Source organism: Penicillium psychrosexuale (assembly GCF_028828465.1).
Source record: "Penicillium psychrosexuale strain IBT 29551 chromosome Unknown utg000004l, whole genome shotgun sequence".
NCBI lineage: Eukaryota > Fungi > Ascomycota > Eurotiomycetes > Eurotiales > Aspergillaceae > Penicillium > Penicillium psychrosexuale.
In genome coordinates, this window is record NW_026643189.1 from 433,457 (window position 1) to 457,975 (window position 24,519).

General features: G+C 49.4%; 11 protein-coding genes across 11 annotated transcripts; 8 read left to right on the top strand and 3 right to left on the bottom strand.

Annotated features, from left to right (window-relative positions):
• Positions 1-143: 143 nt before the first annotated feature.
• On the bottom strand, positions 144-980 carry N7518_005970 (nucleotide diphosphatase; the record flags this gene model as incomplete). Its single annotated transcript, XM_057186897.1, has 1 exon — positions 144-980. One exon carries the CDS (start codon positions 978-980, stop codon positions 144-146), a length of 837 nt encoding a protein of 278 aa, XP_057038600.1.
• A 1,008-nt stretch (positions 981-1,988) lies between these two features.
• Positions 1,989-2,324, bottom strand: N7518_005971 (transcriptional regulator family: Helix-loop-helix; the record flags this gene model as incomplete). The annotated part of the gene is made up of 1 exon (XM_057186898.1): positions 1,989-2,324. One exon carries the CDS (start codon positions 2,322-2,324, stop codon positions 1,989-1,991), a length of 336 nt encoding a protein of 111 aa, XP_057038601.1.
• A 524-nt stretch (positions 2,325-2,848) lies between these two features.
• Positions 2,849-3,707, top strand: N7518_005972 (uncharacterized protein; the record flags this gene model as incomplete). Its single annotated transcript, XM_057186899.1, has 2 exons — positions 2,849-2,966; positions 3,019-3,707. The coding sequence occupies 2 exons, from the start codon at positions 2,849-2,851 to the stop codon at positions 3,705-3,707; spliced, it is 807 nt and encodes a 268-aa protein (XP_057038602.1).
• Positions 3,708-4,615: 908 nt separating this feature from the next.
• On the top strand, positions 4,616-6,283 carry N7518_005973 (transcriptional regulator family TF; the record flags this gene model as incomplete). Its single annotated transcript, XM_057186900.1, has 4 exons — positions 4,616-5,164; positions 5,217-5,360; positions 5,409-5,666; positions 5,699-6,283. The coding sequence occupies 4 exons, from the start codon at positions 4,616-4,618 to the stop codon at positions 6,281-6,283; spliced, it is 1,536 nt and encodes a 511-aa protein (XP_057038603.1).
• An 827-nt stretch (positions 6,284-7,110) lies between these two features.
• Positions 7,111-8,202, top strand: N7518_005974 (uncharacterized protein; the record flags this gene model as incomplete). Its single annotated transcript, XM_057186901.1, has 1 exon — positions 7,111-8,202. The coding sequence occupies one exon, from the start codon at positions 7,111-7,113 to the stop codon at positions 8,200-8,202; it is 1,092 nt and encodes a 363-aa protein (XP_057038604.1).
• A 1,289-nt stretch (positions 8,203-9,491) lies between these two features.
• On the top strand, positions 9,492-11,427 carry N7518_005975 (uncharacterized protein; the record flags this gene model as incomplete). The annotated part of the gene is made up of 3 exons (XM_057186902.1): positions 9,492-9,523; positions 9,574-9,778; positions 9,829-11,427. The coding sequence occupies 3 exons, from the start codon at positions 9,492-9,494 to the stop codon at positions 11,425-11,427; spliced, it is 1,836 nt and encodes a 611-aa protein (XP_057038605.1).
• A 409-nt stretch (positions 11,428-11,836) lies between these two features.
• On the top strand, positions 11,837-14,745 carry N7518_005976 (uncharacterized protein; the record flags this gene model as incomplete). The annotated part of the gene is made up of 6 exons (XM_057186903.1): positions 11,837-12,080; positions 12,193-13,121; positions 13,171-13,914; positions 13,968-14,034; positions 14,087-14,236; positions 14,309-14,745. The coding sequence occupies 6 exons, from the start codon at positions 11,837-11,839 to the stop codon at positions 14,743-14,745; spliced, it is 2,571 nt and encodes an 856-aa protein (XP_057038606.1).
• Positions 14,746-16,000: 1,255 nt separating this feature from the next.
• N7518_005977 (uncharacterized protein) lies at positions 16,001-16,530 on the bottom strand (the record flags this gene model as incomplete). The annotated part of the gene is made up of 2 exons (XM_057186904.1): positions 16,001-16,331; positions 16,379-16,530. The coding sequence occupies 2 exons, from the start codon at positions 16,528-16,530 to the stop codon at positions 16,001-16,003; spliced, it is 483 nt and encodes a 160-aa protein (XP_057038607.1).
• Positions 16,531-17,503: 973 nt separating this feature from the next.
• On the top strand, positions 17,504-20,480 carry N7518_005978 (karyopherin beta; the record flags this gene model as incomplete). The annotated part of the gene is made up of 7 exons (XM_057186905.1): positions 17,504-17,602; positions 17,695-18,501; positions 18,561-19,186; positions 19,240-19,789; positions 19,846-20,083; positions 20,140-20,248; positions 20,300-20,480. 7 exons carry the CDS (start codon positions 17,504-17,506, stop codon positions 20,478-20,480), a joined length of 2,610 nt encoding a protein of 869 aa, XP_057038608.1.
• A 1,392-nt stretch (positions 20,481-21,872) lies between these two features.
• On the top strand, positions 21,873-22,588 carry N7518_005979 (40S ribosomal protein uS8; the record flags this gene model as incomplete). Its single annotated transcript, XM_057186906.1, has 3 exons — positions 21,873-22,005; positions 22,267-22,336; positions 22,399-22,588. 3 exons carry the CDS (start codon positions 21,873-21,875, stop codon positions 22,586-22,588), a joined length of 393 nt encoding a protein of 130 aa, XP_057038609.1.
• A 125-nt stretch (positions 22,589-22,713) lies between these two features.
• On the top strand, positions 22,714-24,217 carry N7518_005980 (uncharacterized protein; the record flags this gene model as incomplete). The annotated part of the gene is made up of 5 exons (XM_057186907.1): positions 22,714-22,748; positions 22,815-22,965; positions 23,017-23,345; positions 23,472-24,062; positions 24,130-24,217. 5 exons carry the CDS (start codon positions 22,714-22,716, stop codon positions 24,215-24,217), a joined length of 1,194 nt encoding a protein of 397 aa, XP_057038610.1.
• Between the last annotated feature and the right edge of the window lie 302 nt (positions 24,218-24,519).

The following is a 24,519-nucleotide window of genomic DNA, read 5'->3' on the forward strand; positions in this document are numbered from 1 at the left end:
AAAGTACAGTGCTTCTACCAACGTTTGGATTGCTTTCTAAATAAGTTCTAATCCTTTTAAATTCTATCCGAATGATAATGTAAAGACACAAGTAGACAAGGCTAACAGCAAACAAGAGGTTCTAAACTCATACAAATAAACCCTCATTCATCCTCAATCTCCCCATCATCCCCAGAAAAGGCATCCTCATCATCCGCCTTCTCCATAACAGTCTCAATAATCTTGAGCGTCGCCTTGAGCGGCAACCCAATAACATTATCAGCACTGCCCTCAATCTTCTCAATAAGAATAGACCCAAGCCCCTGCAATCCATAACCACCAGCCTTATCCGCGCCCTCGCGCGTGCGCACATAAGCCAGAATCAACTCATCCGTAACATCCCCATCAAACCGCACCAACGTCTCCTCAACCATACTCTCAACCGCATACCCCGGGTCCCGCGCACTAGCCAACGGCGCCATCGCCACAAGCGCCGTGTAGACCTTATGGTTTCCGACGTCACGCAGCGAGCGCAGCATGGCCACGTGGTCTGCTTCGGAGCGGGGCTTTTCAAGGATCGTGCCTGTAGACGGGTCGACGACGACTGTGTCAGCGGCCAAGATCAGGGCCGGCTCGCCCTTGGCCTCGTTGTTGATTTCTTGTGCGTAGACTGCTTCGGCTTTTTTCGTCGCTGTTGCTAGCACGTACTCGAGCGGGCCTAGGCTTTTGGGTAGGTCTTCCACTGCGTTCGAGGGGATGATTTCTATGTTCGGGAGGCCCAGGAAGGACATTATGTGCTTGCGGCGAGGGGATTGTGAGGCGAGGATTACGCGCCTGCTGCGGAGGCTGTTGAGGATGGGGAGGTTGAGCGGTGGTGGGCGTGGGAGGAGTGATGCTCGGTTGGCTTTGGAGATAGGTTTTTCGTAGGCGGGTGGTGGGTCGGATTCGGGGGCGTCGATGTTTTCCATGTGGGATAGGAGGGCTTCTTTGGAGTCTGTCATTTTGGGTGGTTGGTGTTTTGGACGTTGGTGTTGCGGGCGATGCGATGCGGGGAATCAGGTGCTTTCTCCGTTCGCTTTGTCGAGGCAAATGGTCTTTGTATGCGGCTGATTGACCTTGCAAGGATATGCAGGGATATTCAATTGGGGATCCAGGCTGTCCACGAGGTCCTGTATGTTACAGGTTTGCGTGGAGTGTAGAGGCTGCGTTTGCTTCACCCTGCAGGGGCTCGGCAGATATCAGGCGGTAAGCCGAAGTTCTTCACTATCGAATTTTGTGCAGAGTCTATATCGGGATATCACCTTGATCACCACTGCATTAATTCATTATTTCGTCTAACTTTCCGAGGATATACTCCTTTGTATAATCTAGTTGGCTACCTAGGAAGTGCATGACTGCAATTATTCTCCGTAACCCTGTTCACGTGATGCGACCGAAGTACGACTCGGTCAAATAATTCCGACTTTGATTGAAAGTAAGGATGTCGCTGTGGGTGCTCGGTCAGAGCTGAAAAGAACTCGATTTCAGTTAACCGTTGGGAAAGAAAAACGCCCCAGTTGCTTCGCAGCAACAGCCATGACCATCCATATACATTCTGGTACCCAGGAGCAGAAACAAACCAGAAAACAAGCTTTCATGTACAATGATCAAAGGCAGTAGGAAGAAAAGAAGTAAAAAGCTGCGGCACTGCGTTGATAATCGTTCAATGCATTGAATGCGGTGGAGGATGCGTGATTGACATCAAATCATATGGGAAGATCAAATCTGCCGGGCAACGAGGAAGCCTCGCTGATCATTTCCAAGATCTCATTCGTAATACAGGGGTTGAGTAGATAGACAAGAAAATGAAATTCGTAGCGTGGGTATAAGTTCATATGGTCCAAAATTTGAGAAAAACAGCTCGGACCTCGGCACATGCCTGCAGCCCCGGATCCCCATCGACCAGCGGAGGGGAAGAGGGGCCGCAGGATACCGAACCAAAGCGCAATGAAATGTCGAGTGAAACAGGATCACGTTGGGCGGAAAGAGTCGTCCACGCGGCCGCCTTTGCTCTCGATCTCTGCGATGAGATCGTGGCGTTCTTGCAGCTTCACGTGGATGAAGTCCACGGTCTTCTGCAAAACGATGCTCTCACTCCGGCCCTGGCCCTCCAGACCAGGCACCAGCTCTGTGAGGCGATCGAAGCCTTCGCGAATAGCTGCGCGTCGTTTTTGCTCCGAGGCAATGTGATTGCTCTTTTTTTCTTGATCGGTAAGGCGAGGCTTGTCCTTGTCCTGGGCAGACCCTTGCTTGGATGTCCCATTAGGCGTTGAGGACGACCGATCATGGTCATCGTCTGGATTCATCGTGTGTTTGATGACTGGAGGATTTGAGAGCAACTGAGGGCGTATGGTAGATGCGCCGGTTGTATACAGGGCCCGGGGCTCTTAGTTTCAATTGGACGGGCTGTATAGATGTCGTTACAGTTCTGAGGCCCCGTCTAGTCAAGGCATCGATGAGGGAGTTGATTGTAATCGGTAAACAACACCCGGTGGAAGAATGTGAAGGAGTATGAGAGACACGGGAAAGCGATAGGAAGCGATAAGGCCATGGGCCAATGCGGAGTAAACTGGAGGGCCGGGAACGGGCCTTGGCAACTTCTAAACGTCATAGATGGGTCCACTGAACACATCTTGCTTTTTCTCCCGCCCATGTCAATTTTGTCCTCACACCACCTTAACTTTCCGGTCCAATTTACTACCAAAGATCATCATTCCCTCATCGGGATTTCTACTTAGCGAGACTACTGCCGCCGCTCATCTCCAATCTTAAATCATCTACCTAGCCCACCTTGCGAAATTATCAACGCCGCGGAAGTCCTTGTACCACCATGGCCTTGGAACCGCTCCGCGGCTCATGCTCTTGCGGTCGAAATGAATACCAAATCAATATTCCGGACGACGTGACAAACCATGCCGAAGTGTATTTTGACAGCAGCCGAGACAATCGTGGGTAAACCAAGCCAAGCTTGCCGATCTCCCGGCTAATATCGAATCCTAGGTCGATTTCACGGTACACCTCTTTCGGCGTGGCTTCGAGTACCTCTCAGCTGGTACCAATCCCACACTCAGTCCTTCTTCCCCGATGAATCGCACTCTTCCATTCGCCGCATCCATTCGCCCCGCCATGCGCCCCGGACTCAGCGTGTCTTCTGTGGCTACTGCGGTACACCCCTGACATTCTGGACGGAGGAGCCCATTGAAGAAGCCAACTTCATGTCTGTCGCGATCGGCAGTCTGCTAGTGGATGACCAGCACGCACTGGATGATCTAAGATTGCTTCCTCGGGACTTTTACGAGGAAGCTCCCCGTGCCGGTATTTCGACCTCATCTGATCTGGCACCAACCTCGGAGACCGCTTCATCCTCGGTCATTGTTCCATCGACTACTGATTCTTCGGACATCTCAACTAGTCTACAGCACGGTATAACTGGAGGAATTCCTTGGTTCGAAGAGATGGTAGAAGGGAGCCGCCTGGGCCGTTTGATGCGTACTCGGCGTGGTATGGGAGTCAGTGATGATCAATCAACTTCGATCCAGTGGGAATTCAGCGAATGGCATGATGATGGAACCGGTGCAGCTGGATTCCTGCAGCAGGATCCGGACTCGAGCGTACTCTTCAGGGGAAATCGCAAGCGGGTGAATCAGGCAGATACTGGAATTGAGTCTCCAACGAAGCGAGCAGGGTAATATCTGCAAGTCCCAAGCCCCCATTGACGCGTCTTGAGCTTTTGATGTTTAATGTAATAAAAGATAAATTGACGCTAAAGCCTTTTGTTTTATTTTTCGGACTTGGATGAAAATCAGAGGACGGAGAGTAACAGAAAGACAATCAATACTATTCGCTAGAGATCTTGATAGAACCATCTAGATCAAATGAGTACATATGCTATATCCATCGCTCTTACTCCACTACAATATAGTTTGGCAATCGATGCTTGTACCCCGCCACACCTGAAAATTTAGGTGCGCCTTCCTAATTGGGTACCGCTCCTACCTTGACAACAGTCACAACCTATAGAATGGAATGAAAGACACAGTTTCTATAAGATATTCCGCCATACAGTAAGAGCTATATAATATATATTATCCGTTATACTAAGGCTTAGATGGAAAATGTAGTACTAAAAACTAGAATCTATGCATGTACCTTTTGTATGGCCTGCCTAGTAAAATGTACATCCGTTGTAGCGGACTCGCTTGCGAGAGTCTGTAATTTTTGTAACAAAAATGTAAGGACCGATAAAACACCTTACAATTAGGTGATCGCTCACGTATGGGTGGCGAACCGTAATTTATGTAATAAACGCAAGGCAGAAATTTTGTCGCAAAGCATACCCGAACCGGTCAAGCGCGGTCCAGACACAGCCTACAGGGGCCTGACCAACGTCTTTTAATGACTTCCTAGGCTCTTCTTTTACCAGTGACAATGCACAACCCTTTGTCAAGTGCAGATCATGGTATACTGTGGTAAACCAAGCAAAGGATGCGGCGAGTGCAGGTCCAGGAAGATTCGGTGCGACCAAGCCCAACCGGCCTGTTCGCAATGCACCAGGGCCAAGCGGGGCTGCTCCGGATATCGGGACCAACAGGCCCTAATGTTCCGCGACGAGAGCAAATCAGTAATCCGAAAAGCGGTTGCGGCCTCGACACATAGGAAACGAGTGGAACGATCGCGTCGCAGTGCAATCCCAGAAAGGAATCCTGTACGGTCTGGGCTTAGTACCGCGCCGGTGGGGCAGGTTTTGGACTTCCACTCTGATCCACAGCATATCAATCTTATGCGCCAGCTCGGGAATCGCCCAGTGGAGGTCCAGCCGTCACAGGAGTTCGAAACCACCAAAAATGAAGCAATCTGCTTTTTCCTGCGATCAACTGCTATCCCCGGCAGTTTCTTGACTACTGAGATGATCTCCGACTCTTTGGTACAGAGCGGAGGCACTCCGAGTCACAGAGCTATGAAGGCAAGCGTAGTTGCTACTGCCATGGCTATGCTCTCCCGGGTAAGAGGGCTACCATCGCTTAGAGATGTAGCCTACCGGGAGTATGGATCCGCTTTGAGATTGCTTAATGCCGCTCTAACCGACATGGAGGAGGCGAAATCAAATCAAACATTAGGCGCTGTCATGCTGCTTGCCAAATATGAAGTACGGGATTTTTCACCCCCTCGGGTGGTTTTTGTTGACTCCCTGTTTCTAGGTGATTTCGTCAAGAGCCCCGAAAGAGATTGAGAGTTGGACCAACCATATCAGTGGAGCAATGGCCCTGCTAGATCTACGCGGCGCTGATAAGCTTAAGACTGACACCGATCTCCGCTTGTTCTTATACCTTCGGTATCAGATTGTGAGTGCTATCGATCACTCCTTCGATCTCAAGCTAACCCCTCAACAGACCATCAGTTGCCTACAAAGAGACGTGCGCGTGCCTGAGTCACTAATAGAACAAACGGAAATCGCGATGATTCTTCAGCCAGAACAAGTTCACGGCAATCGTCTACTCACGATAATTGGAAAACTATCGAACCTTCGCGCAGACATCTGCGCCAATATGTACAACGAGCAGGAGATCATATCAGCAGCGTCGGCTATCGAAGCCAGTTTAATTGCCTGGCTGGCAGCTCTTCCCCCCGAATTCAACTATACCACCCATGTAATTCCCCCCTCGACTTTTCCATCCAAAAGCGACTCCGAGGCATAACGCCATACGACGATCAATACCACATGTACTCCTCCGCCTGGGTCTGCCATTCGTGGAACCAATACCGCAGCGCCCGAATCATCGTCAGCGAAATTATTCTCTCCCGTGTCCGGCGATTATCCGACAGTTCCTCTATGACTTCGTTGTCCGAAGAGTTGCGTATCCAATGCAGGACACTTCGATCGACGATCCGGCGGTTAGCCGTGGATATCTGTCGCAGTGTTCCTTTTCACTTCATCGGTTACCAGGTAGATAGGGTGTCTAGTCTCCCGCCGCCTGAACACTACGTTGCGGGCCTTATGCTCCTCTGGCATCTATTTGTGGCTGGGGTTGTTGAGAACCCCCAACACCGGCTGCGCCGTTGGGTAGTCAAGTGTCTCCAAATGATTGGAAACACGATGGGTATCGACCAGGCGCTGGCAGTGGCAGATATTGTCGCTGATTATCCTGGAGCTTTACGTTCCGTGACCGAGGAAGAAGACTCTCACTCTTCAGATCAGGATCTGACGAGGCGAGATCTAGTTACGCATAGTGGAAATACTTGCCTCGGGGTATATAGCAACAACTGATATAGTTGTCTTTCTTTTTCATATTTGTTTATTATGCCGACAATTTGTCAGTTTCTTTTGTGTTACAGCCTAGGGTTTGGGATTAGCGCCTCATGTTTCGGTTATCATTATGACTCACGAGTGTCTCCAACAAACAATCAAACAAACAGTCAAAGGAAATATTAGATCCTCTGTTATAATCCATCATAGCGTCCAATAAGATCCTAGAAAAGGTAGAACAATTGGTCTCCCGTTCATCCTACGCTGCGCCTCTTCCAGAGAATCGCCGTATGCGGGGCTGTGTTCGCTCCGCCATCTGTCACAAAGCACGCCCCCGGACTGTCTGTGCACTATAAAACTCTTCAAACACTCTATATGATTGGTTAAAAAGTGACGCTGGAGCCCGATAATTCTACCTTACCCTGCGGTTGCCCGGCCCTACGAATGAGCATCTCTCAATATCCCTGTTAATTACAAATAGGGCTGCAGTGAGCCAAATCTGCCTTGCAATTAATGATGGCGATGGCCTTTTCGATCTTTGATACACTTAGGGTGGACTATTAGATTGAATCCCATGTGTTAATGTCCGTGTGTTGATCATGCGTCGGGCGTAAATCCGTGGTTGGTCAGAAGTGTGCCTTGGTCCATGTCTCTACCCTATACTACTCTTTGTGTATTGAGTTTCACAGCTAAGCCCCTGATGGCAGACAGTAGATATAAAGAAGTTGTTTCCCGGGTCAGATCCTTCTGGGGCATACCATTTCAGGATATCTGAGCAGTCTCTAAGACAAGTCTATTTGACATATATTCCTCACCTGCACTTCATTTTCAACATACAATCTTCAGCCATGGGTGTATGGAACCCGTTCTCAAGGTATCGGAAAGAGCGCAAGGCAGGGACAGCCATTACAGGGACCACAGTGACCACACCGACGCATCATCCATCATGGTCCCGAGGCCGTAGCCCTAATACATCAAATGCCCAATCGTCAGACCGTCCACCACCGTACCAAGAAGAAATTCCAACAATCAGAATCAGCGCCCCCTCCGAACCAGACTCTGATTCCCAGTACGCCTTCCTCGGCCAATTCCATACTATTTTCCTGGTAGACGACAGCTCAAGCATGAGAGGTGAGCTTTGGAACGAAGCCAAAGAAGCCATCGCCGCGATCGCGCCAATCTGCACGAAATATGACAGCGAGGGAATCGACATCTACTTCATCAACCACCGACCAAAGCCCAACCCCAACAGGTCCAACTACGCCTCCTACGGTTACCCCTACAACGTCCGCTCGAGCTACAGGCCCAGCCCCAGCGGATATATTCCCGGTGCCAGTTCCAACTACAACTACAGCCCGGGCTCCAGACGTCCAACACTCGATGCCAGCGGATACCACAACATCAAAACCGCGGAACTAGTAAGCGAGATCTTCGCCTCCGTCATACCCTCTGGCGGAACCGGAGTCGGGGCTCGACTATTTGATATCCTGGACCCATACACGAAGCTGCTGGAAGCAAAGGAGACAGAGAGACAAGCGCAGAAGCACGTATCGGGAATTCTGACTAGGACAATCGAGCTGGAGCCGGTCGAGTCGGTCAAGCCGATTAATATCATCACGATCACCGACGGGGTGTTTACGGATGATGCCGAGAGTATCATTATCAAGACGGCTCAGACTCTGGATGGCCCTGCTTGTCGTGCTATTCCGTGGCAGGTTGGGATTCAATTCTTCCAGATTGGGAATGACGAGATGGCTCGGCAGTATTTGGAGGTTTTGGATAAGGACCTTGGGAGCCGGTGTCATGATTTGCATCTCAGAGATATTGTCGATACTGTTTCTTGGCGAAATCGGGCTGGGGAGCGGTTGGAAGGTTATGGGATTTTGAAGGCTGTGCTCGGGGCTGTTCATAAGAAGTTGGATCGAGATTTGGAGTGTTAGGTGGTTGGTTTCTTAGTTATATATTTCCCATCCAATCGCATATTTTGACTGCAAGTGCAAAAGTGACATATCATCTGCAGGAGGAAGCGCTGGGGGTGGAGAATTCTCGGATATAAGTTTGTTAGCTGAATTTAATTTAATCTCCACGACCAATGAGAGATATTGAAGGCTTTACTTCGGTATATTAGAGCTGAGCTTGCAGCTTTGCGATCTTGTACATTTCATGCACTCGGTAGCAACTAATCTGTTAATCTAGTCAATCGAGTCAGCCTAATTGATCCAACCAATATAATTGCTCTATTGCTCTATTTAATCTAATTGTGCAAAGTGGTACCTTGCATAAAGATCGACGAACTACAATGACGGGGCTGGATCGGAAAGATCGCAAGCCACACCGTCTGAGAATCCGAGAGTCCGAGAATCTGAGATCACATTTATTTCTTCTTCTTCTTCTTATAACAATCTTATAATTTCTCAGATCAGCACGCATCATTGAACACCTCCAGATCCACTCCCCATCACGGCCAAATTTTATGATCGTCAAGTCTCTCCGCGCGCCGATCTCCTAAAAACCTCGAATTCGTCTCCTAACCCCCTTCTCTCTATTTTTCTCATTTTCAGCCTCCAGGACTTTGTTCTATCATTTCTACATTCCAATTATTTCGACTGTTTCAACCTCATTTTCCTCCCTTGTTTCAACATCCCTGCAGCGCTAAGAGGCCTCTTAGCGCCGGACTCCTTACGCAGGAACATCACCAACCCGAGTGGTCGGCGCATCCTCCTTCTGCTCCCCCATTGGTCAACCTTGTCGCCCTGCACAGCGTCGGGGAAATTGCGCCCTCGCGGTTCCTGAAGCAAACCAGCCTATTTGATTGTTTGGTTTGGGCCCTGTGTGTCCAGGCCATGGCATGTTGTTCTGCGGCGTTGCCCCGAACATACCTGAAACAAACCGTTTATTCTTAGACCTGTCACTTGAACTTGAAACAGGCACAGCGTGTTTCCACCGGCTGTAATTATAGAACCGCCTTTGTGGAGTTCGCTTTGTGTCTGTGAGCTCCGGGGCTTGTTTTGTTTATAAGCTCGGGCTTTCAGCTGAGGTCCAAGGGTCTATAGACCGTCCTTCTTGTTGCTTTGCATTTGTATTCTGGTATTCTGTCTTTTAGCATTTTGGTTTCTTATTTTGCATTGTGGTGCATTTTCTTTCTCTGATTGATTCAGTTTATCTGTGCTATTACCTGCCTTGCTCAGCGATCTCTCTTTTACTCTTTTTCTTACTGTCTTACCTTGCGATGATCTCGACTACCCTCATGACTTTTTTACTGTGAGTGCGCCCAGTGCAATTGATACCTCCATGCGCTGACCGCAATTCAGTATTACCAGACCAGAGGTCCGGTCGGTCAAGCTGCTCGGATCATGGGATAATTTCTCTAAGCAATATGCGATGGAAAGAGATTTGCGCGTCGGTCCCGGAAACTGGAGAGGATGCCATACCTTTACGGATATGATAGGTGATGGACCAGACAAGACCCAATGGCGAACAGGGGGTCTGAAGATGGGTGGTACTTACTGGTATTATGTGAGGCTTAATTCAAGCATATGAGATGAAAGAGCTAACGAGGAAAACAGTATCTACTCGATAATGACATAGAGTATTACAACGAGTCAGAGCCTATGACCACAATGTGCCCGCTTCTTCCAGGGCAACCAATGAATGTGCTAAATGTCCCTATCATTCTACCTGACAGCCGCTCACATGGACGCTCGGTGAGTGGCAGCTCGCAAAAATCCGAACATCTCCGGACCATGAACCCCGAAGACAAGTTTATGAATCCGCGGAAGCCACCGCCCCAGCCTCAGTCTGTGCGTCTTCAGACATCTGCACCAGTCTGCCGCGAACCGAGCCCAGCACGGTCTGCGAGTAGATCTCCGATGGCTGGAATCCACCGTAGTGCATCTCAGCCGCACGGTGCTCCTCGGAAGGGCCATAAGAAAGATTCACGTTCTATGTCTCCTCCGAGAGCACGAGCCATTCTAGCTGCTTTAAGGCAACCCGCTGAGGCGGATAGAAGGTTCGAATCAGTGCAACATGCGAATGCTTCTAAGCTAGCACAGCAGCAGAAAGAGGCTGTTGAGAATCACCGCAATGTCCCTGGAATCAAGGTCAACACGGGAGTTGCGATTCCATCTTCAAGCCCTCCTGACAAATTTGGTCTGTCCACCATCCAAAGTCGTCGCGCGATGAAAGCACCCGCTGGGGAACCGGCACCGGGCCGTCTTCTCACAGTGCAGACGCGTCCGGATCCCCCCAAAACCAGTCATTCTCGCAGCGCAACAAACGGAAACACCGTCGAATCCGATGAAACTCATGCGATCAGGGAAGCCCTGAAGGATATCACTTGCTCTGGTGACTTGCCTACTCCAACTGCCGTGTATACCAAAGATAAGAGGCTCCCTACACTTCCAAATACGCCATCTTCGGTCATGGATGAAGCAGTTCGCGCCATCGACGAGAGAGACAGAGAGATGGATGACGAGATCCCGCGCAGTTACTTCTCCAGCATGACAGCACCGACAATCGAGTCTGCCCACTCTAGCTTTGTACCTGAGTACAGTCGGTTCTCTGGGTGGAGTACCGACACTGAAACCGACTACAACCCACGCGAATCGATGGTATCGGCCTCATCCAACCATCACCAGGACGAGTCTTCGGCCGAAAGATGGACAACACCAGACCTCTCGCAGTCTGGCGATGGCGCAACCAATACCGACCCTAATACCCCCCACCTCACTGTCTACTCCAAACCCTCATCTCCGAATTCACCCTGGAGCGTCGATCTCCCTCAACTCACCGTGTCTCTGTCCTCACCCGGCCTCGACTTTTCCGGGTTGGGAATTGAGAACATGGATGAAGTGGAGAGCAATCCCAAGCGCCACGCTGCCCTATTTAGCGCCCTTGAATCAATGGAGGCCTTCGCGATGTCGCGCAGCCCCGACAGCTCCCCGATCCTACTCTCCCAAGCTTCCAGAGACTCTGACCTGGAGCAATATCGCTCTGCCGCAGAGCCGAAAACAGAGTTGAAAATGAGCGAAACTTCCCTTGAGCGGATTCGCTCCCGTCGTAGCAATGCCTCGTTCCAGGGGAATGCTACTATGCAGGAGTTGATGGATGAGCTCAGTTACCTGAAGAATCTGATCCAGACTGACATGGATGGGGTTCCGTTTTGATGAGACTTCCTCTCAAGGATTTTCTCATGTTCTTATATTATATTACTGGCGCTGGTCGTCGGTATGGAGTTTATGTACTTCGTACATGTATCATTTAGCTCTCAATAGAGGAGACATTATATCAAAAGAAATACACCAGAAAGAAAAGCAAGTTTCCAATGTGTAAATTTAACCGATCTAGTAAATAGTAGAATCAAATTGATGTAAACTCCATAGTGACGTTGGTGAATCCATATCAACAGATCGGACGAAACACCAAACACACGCGCCAAGAATCCCTCTGTATCCATCCACCCGCGATCAACAGCTTCAGCCAAAAAGAACAGCGCCACCTCAATTCTTGAACCTTTGATGTTCTCAAGAATAATAATGGGCTGAATGGGCAATTTATCTTAAAGAAACACTCAGAATGACAGCCGATGGCCCCCAACTGACCCCCGTCGGGGAGAAGTCCCTACCAGCAAAATGCAAGGCGCAGGCCATGGCGTACTGTCCCACGATGGACCTGATAGCGCTGGCGACCGAGGACGAGGAACTGCGCGTATTCCGACTTAATGGCCAGCGAGTGTTCGGGGGTTCTTTCGGTGGAGATCCGTACCTAGGCGAGGATGAAGAGGATGGCGAGATTAGAGGGATGGCGTGGAAGGGGAATGGTAAGTTTGAATTTCCTTGTCGCTGGGCTTTGCTATATTTCGTTTCCTATAATCGGATCTTACCCGCCTTGCTTTTGATTTCACGCGCGCTCATTTACTAATGCTACACCAGGTCGCCTTCTCGCTGTCGCGTGTGGAGATGGCTCGCTCCGCATCATCAGTTCGTACACCGGGAAGACGGTGCACAACTATCAGACCTATCAGCAGAAAGAGGAACAACCCAATCCCACTGAGAACCCGTCACCCAAGACGACCTGCGTTGGGTGGGGTGTCAATTTCACCGATAGCAAAGCCGCACAGCGGCACTTGCATGAATCCGCGGGCCAGGTCTCCATCGACGACCTTTTAGCTCCGGGAGTGTATCCCTCCAAGGCAGCTATCATGCTCAAAGCAGACTTGCCAAGGGAGCTTGCCTTGCTGGACATTGAGAGCTCGCTGCCGAAGCTGAGCACCCTGCCTGCAACAGGAGGCGAGGACGACGTTTTCAGCTCGCGCGCGTCCCTCGACGCCATCTTCCATTCCTCGAAGGATACCAATGACTCGGTCGATGTGCTTTCCGTCGGGTTCAGCGATGGCACTGTCCACCTGCGTATTTTTGATTGCTTTGAGATTGGCTCTTTCCCTGTGGGAAGCTCTCCCGGTATCCCTGACTCGTGCCGTATCTTGCGGCATGCTTCGCACCCGTTGAGCTCTACGCATGCTCTACTGACCTCGCCGGTGAAGGGAGATACTCGTGGTCCGCTTGAGCTTGTCACGATGGACCTTCGCTTTATTACGAAGTCTGGGAGATATCTGTCTCTTCTTGCGTCGAAGACTACTCAGCTTCAGAATTTGCTCCGATATATTGGTCAGGTACAGCGGCAGATTGAGCTTGAGTGGAAGAATGCCCAGGAGCTTCCTGCGCGCTTCTTGCGTAGTGTCAATGAGGACTTGAAGGAAAAATGCCAGTGTGATTTTATCACTGCTATCTATCACCTGGTGGTCACTGGTCATTGCTTCGAGCCCATGAAAGAATTCCTCACGGATATTGTTGGAGAAAGAGTAAGTGAGCCTTCCCATTTGGGAGATGGTGTGCTAATGAACGACAAAGGGCCACAAGAGATGGGATAAAGCTGTCTTGGGCGGCTACGAGAATATCCGGCGACTGACACACGAATGTCTCCTTCCAGCCTTGGAACGCAGTCAGGTACTTCTTAGTCGATTGGTTGGATTGTCTAAATTCCACAAGCTAAGTGATGTCCTTGGGCTGGACACGACCAAGCTTCATGCCATCGTGGAGACACTTGATTGTCTCCATCTTCTTGCGCACTCTGTTCTCACGCATGCCAACGAGGAAATGGGACAATTCACCGCTTTCTCTAGGTGGCTTCGTTACGAGATTCAGGTTCTTAATAGCGAGCCCTTGTCCCAGACACGGGAGGAGCTGCAGGAGAAGAGAGACTTGTTCGATGTCCCTCCAACTGTGAAGTATATCAAAGGCGCATTGACCAAGAGTGCGCTGCGGAACTTCATCCGCCAACTTCCTATGATCGGAGTTGTTCAGCCTCCTGCACCTCCCGCTGATAAGTGGCTTCCAGATGGCCACGACCGCTCGTTCTTCGACACTTTCAAGTCACTTCTTCAACAGCAACGCGAGTCCCGGGACAGGGGTGGCGATGGTACATCGATAGAGACGCCTAAGCTCAATGACTTGACGAAGCGTCTGGGGATCCAGTTTGAGAAGGTCTTTGAAGAGATTGCCTTAACTCAGCGCAGAGGAATTCTCCATCGCTCGCCTTTGACGCTTCACTCTGATTGCGACCAAGAGGTTACCGATCTAACTTTCTGTTACGAGGTAGTTTAAGACTGATGACTTTTGTATCGTTCTAAAGCTAACTTTCGCTACAGGATGCTATAGAAGGCCAGCCTTGCTCAGTATATGTCGCTACCCGATCAGTCACATCAAAATATCAAGGTTCGTCATACAATCACTCATCAAATCCAGTTTCTTATACCCACGCAAATAGTCTATATCTACCGCATCGTCCTTGACTCAGTCGGTGGCGTCAGCTCAACAAGAAGTACCTCCCTCGCAACCCTCGACCTCCAAAACGGCGAAGTCCGCCAACTCCAATTCGTCAACGACGACACACTCATGATTCTCTGGCGCGATAGCAGTAAGTCACTCACACATCGACTTCATATTCCTCCTCTAAATTCTGTATGCAATCTAACAATCTATCGAACAGAAGGATCCTCCCATCTCCTCAACTTCCCCTTCCAACCCGCCTCAGCACAACCCCAAAGCGAAGCAAGCCACCCATTACCTGTAGTCCTTGACTACATTGAATGTGACAGCACGCCATCCGCTCCAAAACCTACTACCCCGCCCACGACACTAGATCTCTCGCCTGAATCCCCCCACGCGAGTGTCCTTATACATATCTTTGCTCTACATGGCCCTAAGGCACGGCCTATCCATGTTGATGTCAATGGACGGAGGGGACGGCGCGCTATTTGTGTTTTGTATGGGGATGCTATGCGGTACGAGGTTTTGGACCTGGATGCTGCGATGGGAGAGGACGAGGACGAGGAAGACGATGAGGATTACCAAGAGGGGAATGAGGAGGAAGATGACGACGACGAGGAAGTCTTCGATAGTGATGAAGAAAATAATGAGAACTAGGATTACATTGTTATATGGGAATCTGCGTCATTCACGGGATATGGTAGATCAACATTGCATCACTTCCCGGTCTAGACCTGCATAACTTCGGATAAGAACTTCAAGTAATCCTAAATCAGTTGGGGGAAGAGGGAGCTTTATGTTATAGTTGCTGGCAGTGAGACTCATCTGCGCTTTTCTAGCGTCCCTTCTTCCAAGATATATGTGCACCTATACTTTGATAGTTAGTTCGTTGATAGTATTGCTGCTGCCCTCATTTATACCGTACATTGTCGTACAGTCAGATTTCTGTCAGTTAGTTATGCATATTCATTGATCTTACCATACCTTGCTTTACACCCTGAATTCTGTCATATTTCGACACCTTATAAGTCCAGACATAAGTCCAGATGGTCACAAATTCAGGATTTGAATTTATTGGATTGTCTCCAAAGCAGCAAAGCCTCATAAACAAAGAAAATAGGCTATCTAAAACTTCCAATTAGAAGTATCAGGGTTGTTGATCCATTCAGACCAGTTGACCCTTTGGGGTGGCTTAGCTAGGTCGAACCAGTAGGACTTTGCCTCATTCCAGGGAGTTGGCTTAACCTCAAACCACTGACGGAAGCCGACCATAAAACTAACTATAGGCTATAAATTAACGTAATTCACAAGCGAGCCGCCACCACAAGCGACCCGCCATCTCTAAAACACATAGTAAAAGAGATAAATTACAACATGATATTTCAACAACGGTTGTCTATAAGAGTTTTTCCTTCTAGCATAATGCTTTTTTTCGTGATATCTAGCCACTCATTAGAGTATGGGGGGATTTAATAAATCAGTGATTGAGATATATATACTTCTAGGGTTCAGCGATGTATTTTTCGATACCATAACAATGCATGTTCTCGATTTATTCAAAATTGATATATGATACTGCAAATGCTTATCAATTGCTATCAGCGAGGGATGAAATTAAATAAGAGCGTTTGTTATTGAAATGTCATGTTGTAATTTATCGCTTTTACTATGTGTTTTAAAAATGGCGGGTCGCTTGTGGTGGCGGCTCGCTTGTGAATTACGTTAGTAAATCCCTTTAGAGCAAGCACAGCGCAACTGATAAGGAGGGTCGTACAGATTACCGGAGGCGGAATCCCAAACTAAATGCGAGGGACCAGAGAACAAAGGGCGAATGCCAATAATTTCGGTCTCACTAAAAGGGGCCGATGTTAGTATATATCTATTATAGATAACGTAGAATAGAGGCGTTAACTTACCGGATTGTCTTGTTCTTAAAGGCTTCCCGAATATTGTGGCGTTGATCAACAGTCATATCCCAGAAGACCTTTGCGCCAAGACTATCCCCTAGCTGAATACCAGGCACTTGCTCCCACGCAAACGAGACCAGGAAGCCAGCGGGTACAAGAGCAGAGCTCTCTTGCTCCTCTTCCCTATATCCTAGGAGGCGGGGGGTGACTTCCGACTGCTTATCGGTAAGAGTCTTGTATGCAACTAGCTCGGGCGGAGTCCACGCCCTAGCTTGCCTAGCGCGGGTAGCATAGTCGTCAAACTCTGTGCCGAGGTGGGGCAGTTGCTTATATATCCTAACGAACGCGATTTTGCTAGCATCTCCCTTTTTTTGCACTGGTACTTAACGGAAGCATAGGAGACAGCGGAGTGGTCGGGATCCTTTCGGTGCTCGTGTTCGTTAACGCGCTTGAGGACAATCCAGGTAGAGGGCGGGGTATCGAAGACAATACTACGGAGCTCGGGGCCCCGGAACCAGGAATGCTGCGAAGTCATTTCGATTGATAAGATTGAAGGAGCAGGGTACGGAAACAAAATGATGGCATGGCGAAGAGGGAGCAAGTTGATAGCTAAGTGATGTAAGAGAATGGTGAACTTTATTTTTGGCATCTCGAGTGAGAATAGTTAAGAGAGTGTTCAGTTGGTTAACTTAAGATAGCAATACTTCAATGTTCTGGCAATATCTTTTTAGATATATCCCTCTCTCGGTACTATAAAAGAATAATGAGTAGCACGGAATAGATACGATATAAAATGGTGGTAAAAGTCATAAACCGTACTCCGTATAGAGGACTTTCTCTATATCTAGGGATAAGCTAGTTACCTATAATCCTTTGCTTATGTCGTTAAGTCTCTAGTTAAGATCCAACGGGCACAACTTTTATGGTCACCAAGCTACAAAAATGCAACGAACACAAGGTGAACAGCAAATATTGATCTTCTCAGATGCATCACTTTTTGATAAAAAGTTCTTGGCTGCAAGGGAGGGATCCAGCCTGAGGCAGAAGATCACGTGCATATGACTAACCCCTCCACAGGGCCAATCAGAGATTGCCCCCCGTAGAACCTCACCCATTGTGGTCTTTCGTGCTTCGAATCTTTGTTTTAGTCTCTTCACATATCTTGCACTTCTACAGCTATCCCCATCTCCCCTAGACCTTTCCACCCAATTATTGCGTGTTGAAATCTGGGCGTGCACTCAAGGCACCTTTTCCTCTCTGTGCTTCTCGTCGCGGAAAGACCTAGTGCATGCCGCCTCGTCATATCCACAAAAACACCCGTCCCTTCTTCCCACTCTTCCACAGGAAATCCTCTTTCCACCACTGCTTCTATCGTGGTGATCAGCGAGTGTCGAACCCTTGATTGATCCGGGTCCAGAGGGGTTTTAAAGTCTTTTTTCTAATCTCTTCTCCACCTCTTTTTTCCGTCTTTTTTCTCCCCCCCCACATCCCTCATTTCTTTGCACATCATGGACGCCCGTCAGGTGTTGCAGAGTACCCTCGCGCCAGATGCGGCAGAGCGTAGCAATGCCGAACAGCAACTCGCCCACGCTGCGGAGGTTGACTTCGTATGTGTCTCCTCTTACCCCCCTTCGTCCTGTCACGAGCCATGAAAGATTTCCCCAGGATTCCGAATACTGATACTTTTGTCGCCTGATAGGCTGCCTACCTCATCACCCTCGGTCAAGAACTCGCCAACGAAAGCAGCCCCGCTCACATCCGTGTGGCTGCTGGTATCGCTTTGAAGAACGCTTTCACTTTCCGGGACCAAGCCAAGTTGCGCGAGGTGCAGCTTCGATGGGCCCAGAGCATCAACGCCGAGACCAAGTCACAGGTTAAAGAGCTTGCGCTCAAGACCCTGCAGTCACCCGATGCTCGCGCCGGAAATGCCGCCGCTACACTGATTGTTTCCATCGCCGCCATCGAGTTGCCGCGTGGTGAGTGGCCCGAATTGATGGGCATTCTTGTCCAAAATGTCGCTACTGGAGACGACGCACTGAAGCAGTCATCTCTCACTGCCATCGGTTACATTTGCGAGTCGCAAGATCCTGATCTCCGCGCCAGCCTGACACAACACTCCAATGCTATCCTTACCGCGGTCGTCCAGGGTGCTCGGCGCGAGGAGCAGAACATGGATGTTCGTTATGCTGCTATCGCCGCGCTTAGTGATGCTGTCGATTTCGTGCGAACCAACATGGATAACGAGGGAGAGCGTAACTATATTATGCAGGTCGTCTGCGAGGCCACCCAGGCCGATGAGGTCCGTGTGCAGGCTGCTGCATTCGGCTGCTTGAACCGCATCATGGGATCCTACTACGAGAAGATGCGCTTCTACATGGAGAAGGCTCTGTTTGGCCTGAGCATCATGGGCATGAAGAGCGAGGAAGAGGAAGTCGCCAAGCTGGCTATTGAGTTCTGGTGCACAGTCTGCGAGGAGGAGATCGCTATCGAGGATGACAACGCTGAGGTAATCAAGCGCATAAGGCTGAGTGACCTTGACCATGTACTGATATTATGTTACTTTAGGCTCAGCAAGAGGGTGTTGAGGCTCGTCCTTTCTTCGGATTTGCTCGCGTTGCTACCCGCGAAGTTGTTCCCGTTCTGCTGCAATCTATGTGCCGACAGGACGAGGACGCTGGTGATGATGAGTACAATGTCTCCCGTGCTGCCTACCAGGCTATGCAGCTTTACGCCCAGTGTGTGCAGGGTGATGTTATTCAGCCCGTCGTGACGTTCGTCGAGGAGAACATCCGTAATGAGGACTGGCACCGCCGTGATGCTGCTGTCGCTGCTTTCGGCGCTATCATGGAAGGCCCCGAGCCCAGTGTTCTAGAGCCTCTGATCAAACAGGCCTTGTCTGTTTTGCTTGGCATGATGGAGGATAGCTCTATCTCCGTCCGGGACTCCACCGCCTACGCCCTGGGTCGCGTGTGCGACTGCTGCCCCGAGGTCCTCGACCCCGAGGTCCACCTCCAGCCGCTTATCTCCTGTCTTTTCAACGGCCTCGCCAACTCCCCCAAGATCGCTAGCTCCTGCTGCTGGGCTCTTATGAACGTCGCAGACCGATTCGCTGGTGACGATGGCTCACAGACCAACCCCCTCTCAAAGCACTTTGAAGACAGTGTGAAGTCCCTACTGACCGTGACCGAGCGGTATGTTCCCTGAGCGATATCCCTTTGGTTCCTTTGATCTAACGCCCGTACAGACAAGACGCCGATAACCAGCTCCGTACTGCTGGATATGAAGTTCTCAACTCCTTTGTTATGAACTCTGCTAACGATAGCCTGCCCATGGTTGCTAAACTCTCAGATGTTATCATCCAGCGTCTTGAGCACACTGTTCCCATGCAGCAGCAGGTCGTTAGCGCTGAGGACCGTATTCTCCTCGAGGAGATGCAGACCAGCTTGATCAGTGTCATTCTGGCCATCGTTCAGCGCTTCGAGGCCGAGATCAAGCCTCAGGCTGACCGTATTATGAGCGTGCTGCTTCAAGTACTGACTACCCTTGGCGCAAAGTCGAGCGTGCCGGATGTCATCTTCGCCACCGTTGGTGCTATTGCAAGTGCTCTTGAGGATGATTTCATCAAGTACATGGATTCATTCAGCCCATTCCTGTACAACGCCTTGGGCAACCAGGAAGAGCCCGGCCTCTGCGCTATGGCCATCGGCTTGGTCAGTGACATTGCTCGTGCTTTGAACGAGAAGGTCCAGCCTTACTGCGACACCTTCATGAACCTCCTGCTCAAGACTCTTCAGGTAAGATTATTCCTTCATATATAGAGGTTGACGTCTAATGCTAATTTCTCAAACAGACTTCCACCAACCAGCTCAAGCCTGCGATTCTGGAGACCTTCGGCGATATCGCTCAGGCCATCGGAACCAACTTTGATACGTACTTGGCGGTCGTTGGCCAGGTCCTCCAGCAAGCCTCCAACGTCACCACCAGCTCCGACCTCCCATACGACATGGTGGATTACATTGTTTCTCTCCGTGAGGGCATCATGGATGCTTGGGGTGGTATTCTTCTGTCCTACAAGGGCACTCCTTCCAGTACGTTACTCTCCACTCTCCACACATACGATTTCAGAATGCTAATTAGCTCACAGTCACCCAACTCCAGCCTTTCATCGAGTCTATCTTCCAGCTTCTTCACATTATCTCCCAGGAGAGCAACCGCAGCGAAGGTCTGATGCGATCTGCCATGGGTGTTATTGGGTATGTCTTGCCCGCTTCTATTCTCGATTAAATATACTAACTATTCAATAGTGATCTTGCTGATGCTTTCCCCAACGGAGAGCTCGCTGTCTACTTCCGCAACGACTGGGTCACTTCCCTCGTGAGAGAGACTCGCACAACCAGACAGTACAGCGAGCGCACAATTGAGACTGCCCGCTGGACTCGTGAGCAAGTCAAGCGTCAGATCAACATGGGCGCTGGTATGTCGTAAAGCCGTGATTATGTCTTACCTGGTTGATTGCCAGTGATTCTGGTCCGATTCCGTTTGCCAAAGCATCTGCCACCCACATCGGGCCTGTTGGCCTCAATGCCACAGGTCCTAGGGTCGCTTGAGCCCACACCCAATCGGTGCTCCTGATGTGTGCAGGATAGCTGTTCTATTCTCGACGTTGTCGTACTGAACGCTTGGGCGGTAGCCTCAAATCCCTCTCCCCTTTATTTCCCAGCACAGGATTCCCCTCCCATAACTCCCTTTGGTCGCGAACTCCGTTCTCCCATACCTTTGCTGCTGCTCAATTCCCTTATGACACACGTTCGAATGAGTAACCTTTCCCAATTCCTGTACGGCCCTGTCTGATTTTCCTTTTTCTTCTTGATACAACCCTTTCACCTTTTCATCTTTCCCAATCCCCTTCTATGTTGTTTTTAATTAGACAAGACCCCGTCCCTCGCATATTATAGCATTGCGAATCATGTAGCCCAAGAATTCATGTATCCCCTCCCCCTCTACTGTGCTCCCCATTCATGTATCCCTTCCCCTCATGTCACCCCCTCCAGAAAAGAGTCATTGTCATGAAAAAGCTGTCCCTGATTTCGTCTCCCTTCCTCGTATACACCGATATTTGCCCACAACCATGCTATCAAGCAGGAAACCCATGTATAGAACCGCCCATCTGAACTTTGCCCGCGGACGGAATAAGTGAATTATGCTGCTGATGAGTTAGTAGTAGTAGGAGTAAAGATGTTTGTATCACTATCTGTTTTGATCTTCTAATGGTGATTTTTTTTTTTTTTTCCGAGCTTTTTTATTTTGCTTCTATACTTTGTATTATGTAGGTACAATCTGGAGTTCCAGCTATATTATTCATTGTAGTTATTTGGTACAGTTCACTATGGGGAATAGTGATGCCTTCTAACCTTGGAAGGTTCAGGCACCAACATGTAGTAGCTTATCGCCACGTGACCATTCTCTGATAAGGGCTACCTCACACACAAACCCTACCCGCGCACCACCCGAAAACCAAACTTTCACCGATCGTCAGTTTCTTCCGCTTCATCCATCGACGACCATCTCTCGAGGTATGTGCTATATCCTCCCCCAACAACAGCCTTCCAGCTAGTCTGGGGATGCAATCATCTTGTCTAGATTGCTTCCTTTTGAATTATAGACAATTCTCAGGAATCGCGATCCAGGAAGCCAAGATGATACGCATCTCCCAACTCGGCACGGGCTGAAGAACTCCTTGCAATGCAAAAAAGGGGCACTCTTTGCGCTCGAAGACTAGTGGTGGCTGACTTAAATCGCCTTCGTCGAACAGATACCTCATAATCCTTACTTTTAAACGTTACGATTTGAGAATCTCGATTCTACTAAACCGTCAAAATGGTCAAGACCTCCGTCCTCAACGATGCGCTTAACGCCATGAACAACGCCGAGAAGGCTGGCAAGCGCCAGGTCCTCATCCGTCCTTCCTCCAAGGTCATCGTCAAGTTCCTTGCTGTCATGCAGAAGCACGGTACGTGAATTTTGAGATTTTCTCTTCGTCTTCATTTCTTGTTGCGTTTTTTTTTCTATGACCTATCTTGAAAATATTTGTCCCCCCCAAATTCGGGCTGATAACTAGGCGGCCGGTCTCAATCAACCTACGACGTCTGCCTTTTAAGTGTCCGATATATTAATTTGCGAAGATCTTACACGTTTCCAAAGCGCTGTTATGGCTTTTTCTGTATTTGACGACTTTTAAATCTTCACAACATACTGATTCTTTCTTTCTCAGGTTACATTGGCGAGTTCGAGGAGGTCGATGACCACCGCTCCGGCAAGATTGTCATCCAGCTCAACGGCCGGTACGTTTCACGATTACATTCACCAGTCTCCATGGAACATCAAGCTAATGTTATATCTCCAGTCTCAACAAGTGTGGTGTTATCAACCCCCGCTACCCCGTTCAGCTCCGTGACCTCGAGAAGTGGGCTACCCAGCTTCTTCCTTCCCGTCAGTTCGGTTATGTTGTCCTGACCACCTCCGCCGGTATCATGGACCACGAGGAGGCTCGCCGCAAGCACGTTGCTGGCAAGCTCCTCGGCTTCTTCTACTAGATGGAGTCGTTCTAAAAAAGAATTGAGAAAAAGTTCTTGCTTTGACTTGTTTCGCATGGCGTTGGTTTTATTGGGCTGGACCCTGGAATGTAATCTGGAATTTGTAGCTGTGAACAAAATACCCCATGTTCCGCACTTTCGATGGTTTGCATAGTACACGGTTCGCTCGTATCAATGCTAGATGATCTGGTCTGCAATTTTGTACTTTTTCCTGATTTCATCGTAGCCTGGCTCGGACCGAGGTGTACTTTCACCGCCCTCGTGTAAGTGTATTCTGCCTTTCCCCCGCAACAACAATATCAGTACTGTACATAGTTGAACAACCCAAGAATTCTTTCGCCATGCCTTTGGACACGATATATCTGACCCGTCATGGGGTATGTCTGCATACACTCATCACTGCGGGCTTATAGACCTAACTATGGCAGCACCGCCTCAGCTGGACCATTGACTTCCGCACAGGCACATACAGGGCCCAATTCCCCACGCCGACAGGAAACCCAGCAGACCCTGCATTGACCTCACATGGCGTGCGCCAGTCACACGAGCTGGCGGAACATATTGCTGCACCCCAATTCCACCCGAAACCATTCCGTATCTACTCGAGTCCCTTCTACCGCTGCCTTCAAACAATCCAGCCGTCCGTTGAAGAGCTGAAGAGAATATCAGCCGAGTCTGGAAGGAGCCAGCAAGATGGCGAGATTGGGTCAATTGATCGGCATGCGGAGCTTGACGTACGAATTGAGAATGGGTTAGGGTAAGTAATATGCCTTCTTTATACTTATACTTCCGTCCTACCCAATCACTCAACCATTTCCCTCTCGTCCGAACAAAAGAAGCACTTTACAAGCACCTCATTATCAGGAAGCTAATTAGAATCTAGAGAATGGTTCGGCGCAACAGACTTCTTCGACCACCCGTCCCACCCAACCTCCGAGATAATGTCCACCCACTTCCCAACCCTCATTCCAGAAACCAGTCAAACCTACATTCCCCTACTCATCCCCTCAAGACGCGGCGAGACAATCAAACAGCTCCACAATCGCCTAGCAACAGCCCTGGAAGGTATAATCGCCGACATCGACGCAGAAGTCTCCGCCGTAGAAGCAGAGCTACCACCAGACCAAAGAACCAGCAAGGCCGTCCTGATCTGCGCGCATGCTGCACCGCTCATTGCCATGGGCCGGGTTCTTACGGGCCGCATGCCGGATGATAGCTCTGAAGAGGACTTTAATGTCTTCACAGCTGGTTTGAGTACCTTTAAAAGGAGAGGGACTTCTTCTACTGCTAGTGCTGGACACAGCGGTGATAAGGAAGAAAGTTCGAGTGATAAGCCGCTTGCCGAGGGCACGACGCTTATTCGTGGGTCGGGATCCCCGCCGCAGTGGAGGAACGGGCGTGGTGTTGGTGGAGGATGGGATTGTGTTGCTAATGGGGATTGTAGCTTTTTGAGTAATGGTGCTGAGCGTGGGTGGTGAGTTGATTCCTTCCTTCTCCTTTCCTTTGATGTCGAGTGAAGATATTGATATAGACTCCGGCAGGCACTTTGATGGCGAAGAATCATTTAATACGGGTCCTATGGCTCTGCCTTCCGATCTACCTGTGAATGTAGGTGCCACGAAACTGTGAGTGAAGAATTTGCGCAACTATGCTGTGTCCGTGGCTGTGGCGAATATAACGAGGAGGTCATTGCATCTTGGATCATCAAGTACTATATTATATATATGACTCCGAACAATGACTGCAAACCGGCAACTTGAGCCGTCATGATCTATTACTAGTGTAAGAGAAACACATATCAAACTTAGAGATGAAACCAAGACTTCTTGCTAGCTGCTTCGAACTATATGATGTACGATATAGGAGCATCTAGCTCAAAACGACATGGACAACTGACTTGAAAAAAAGACCATCATTCTGATTACCTTACG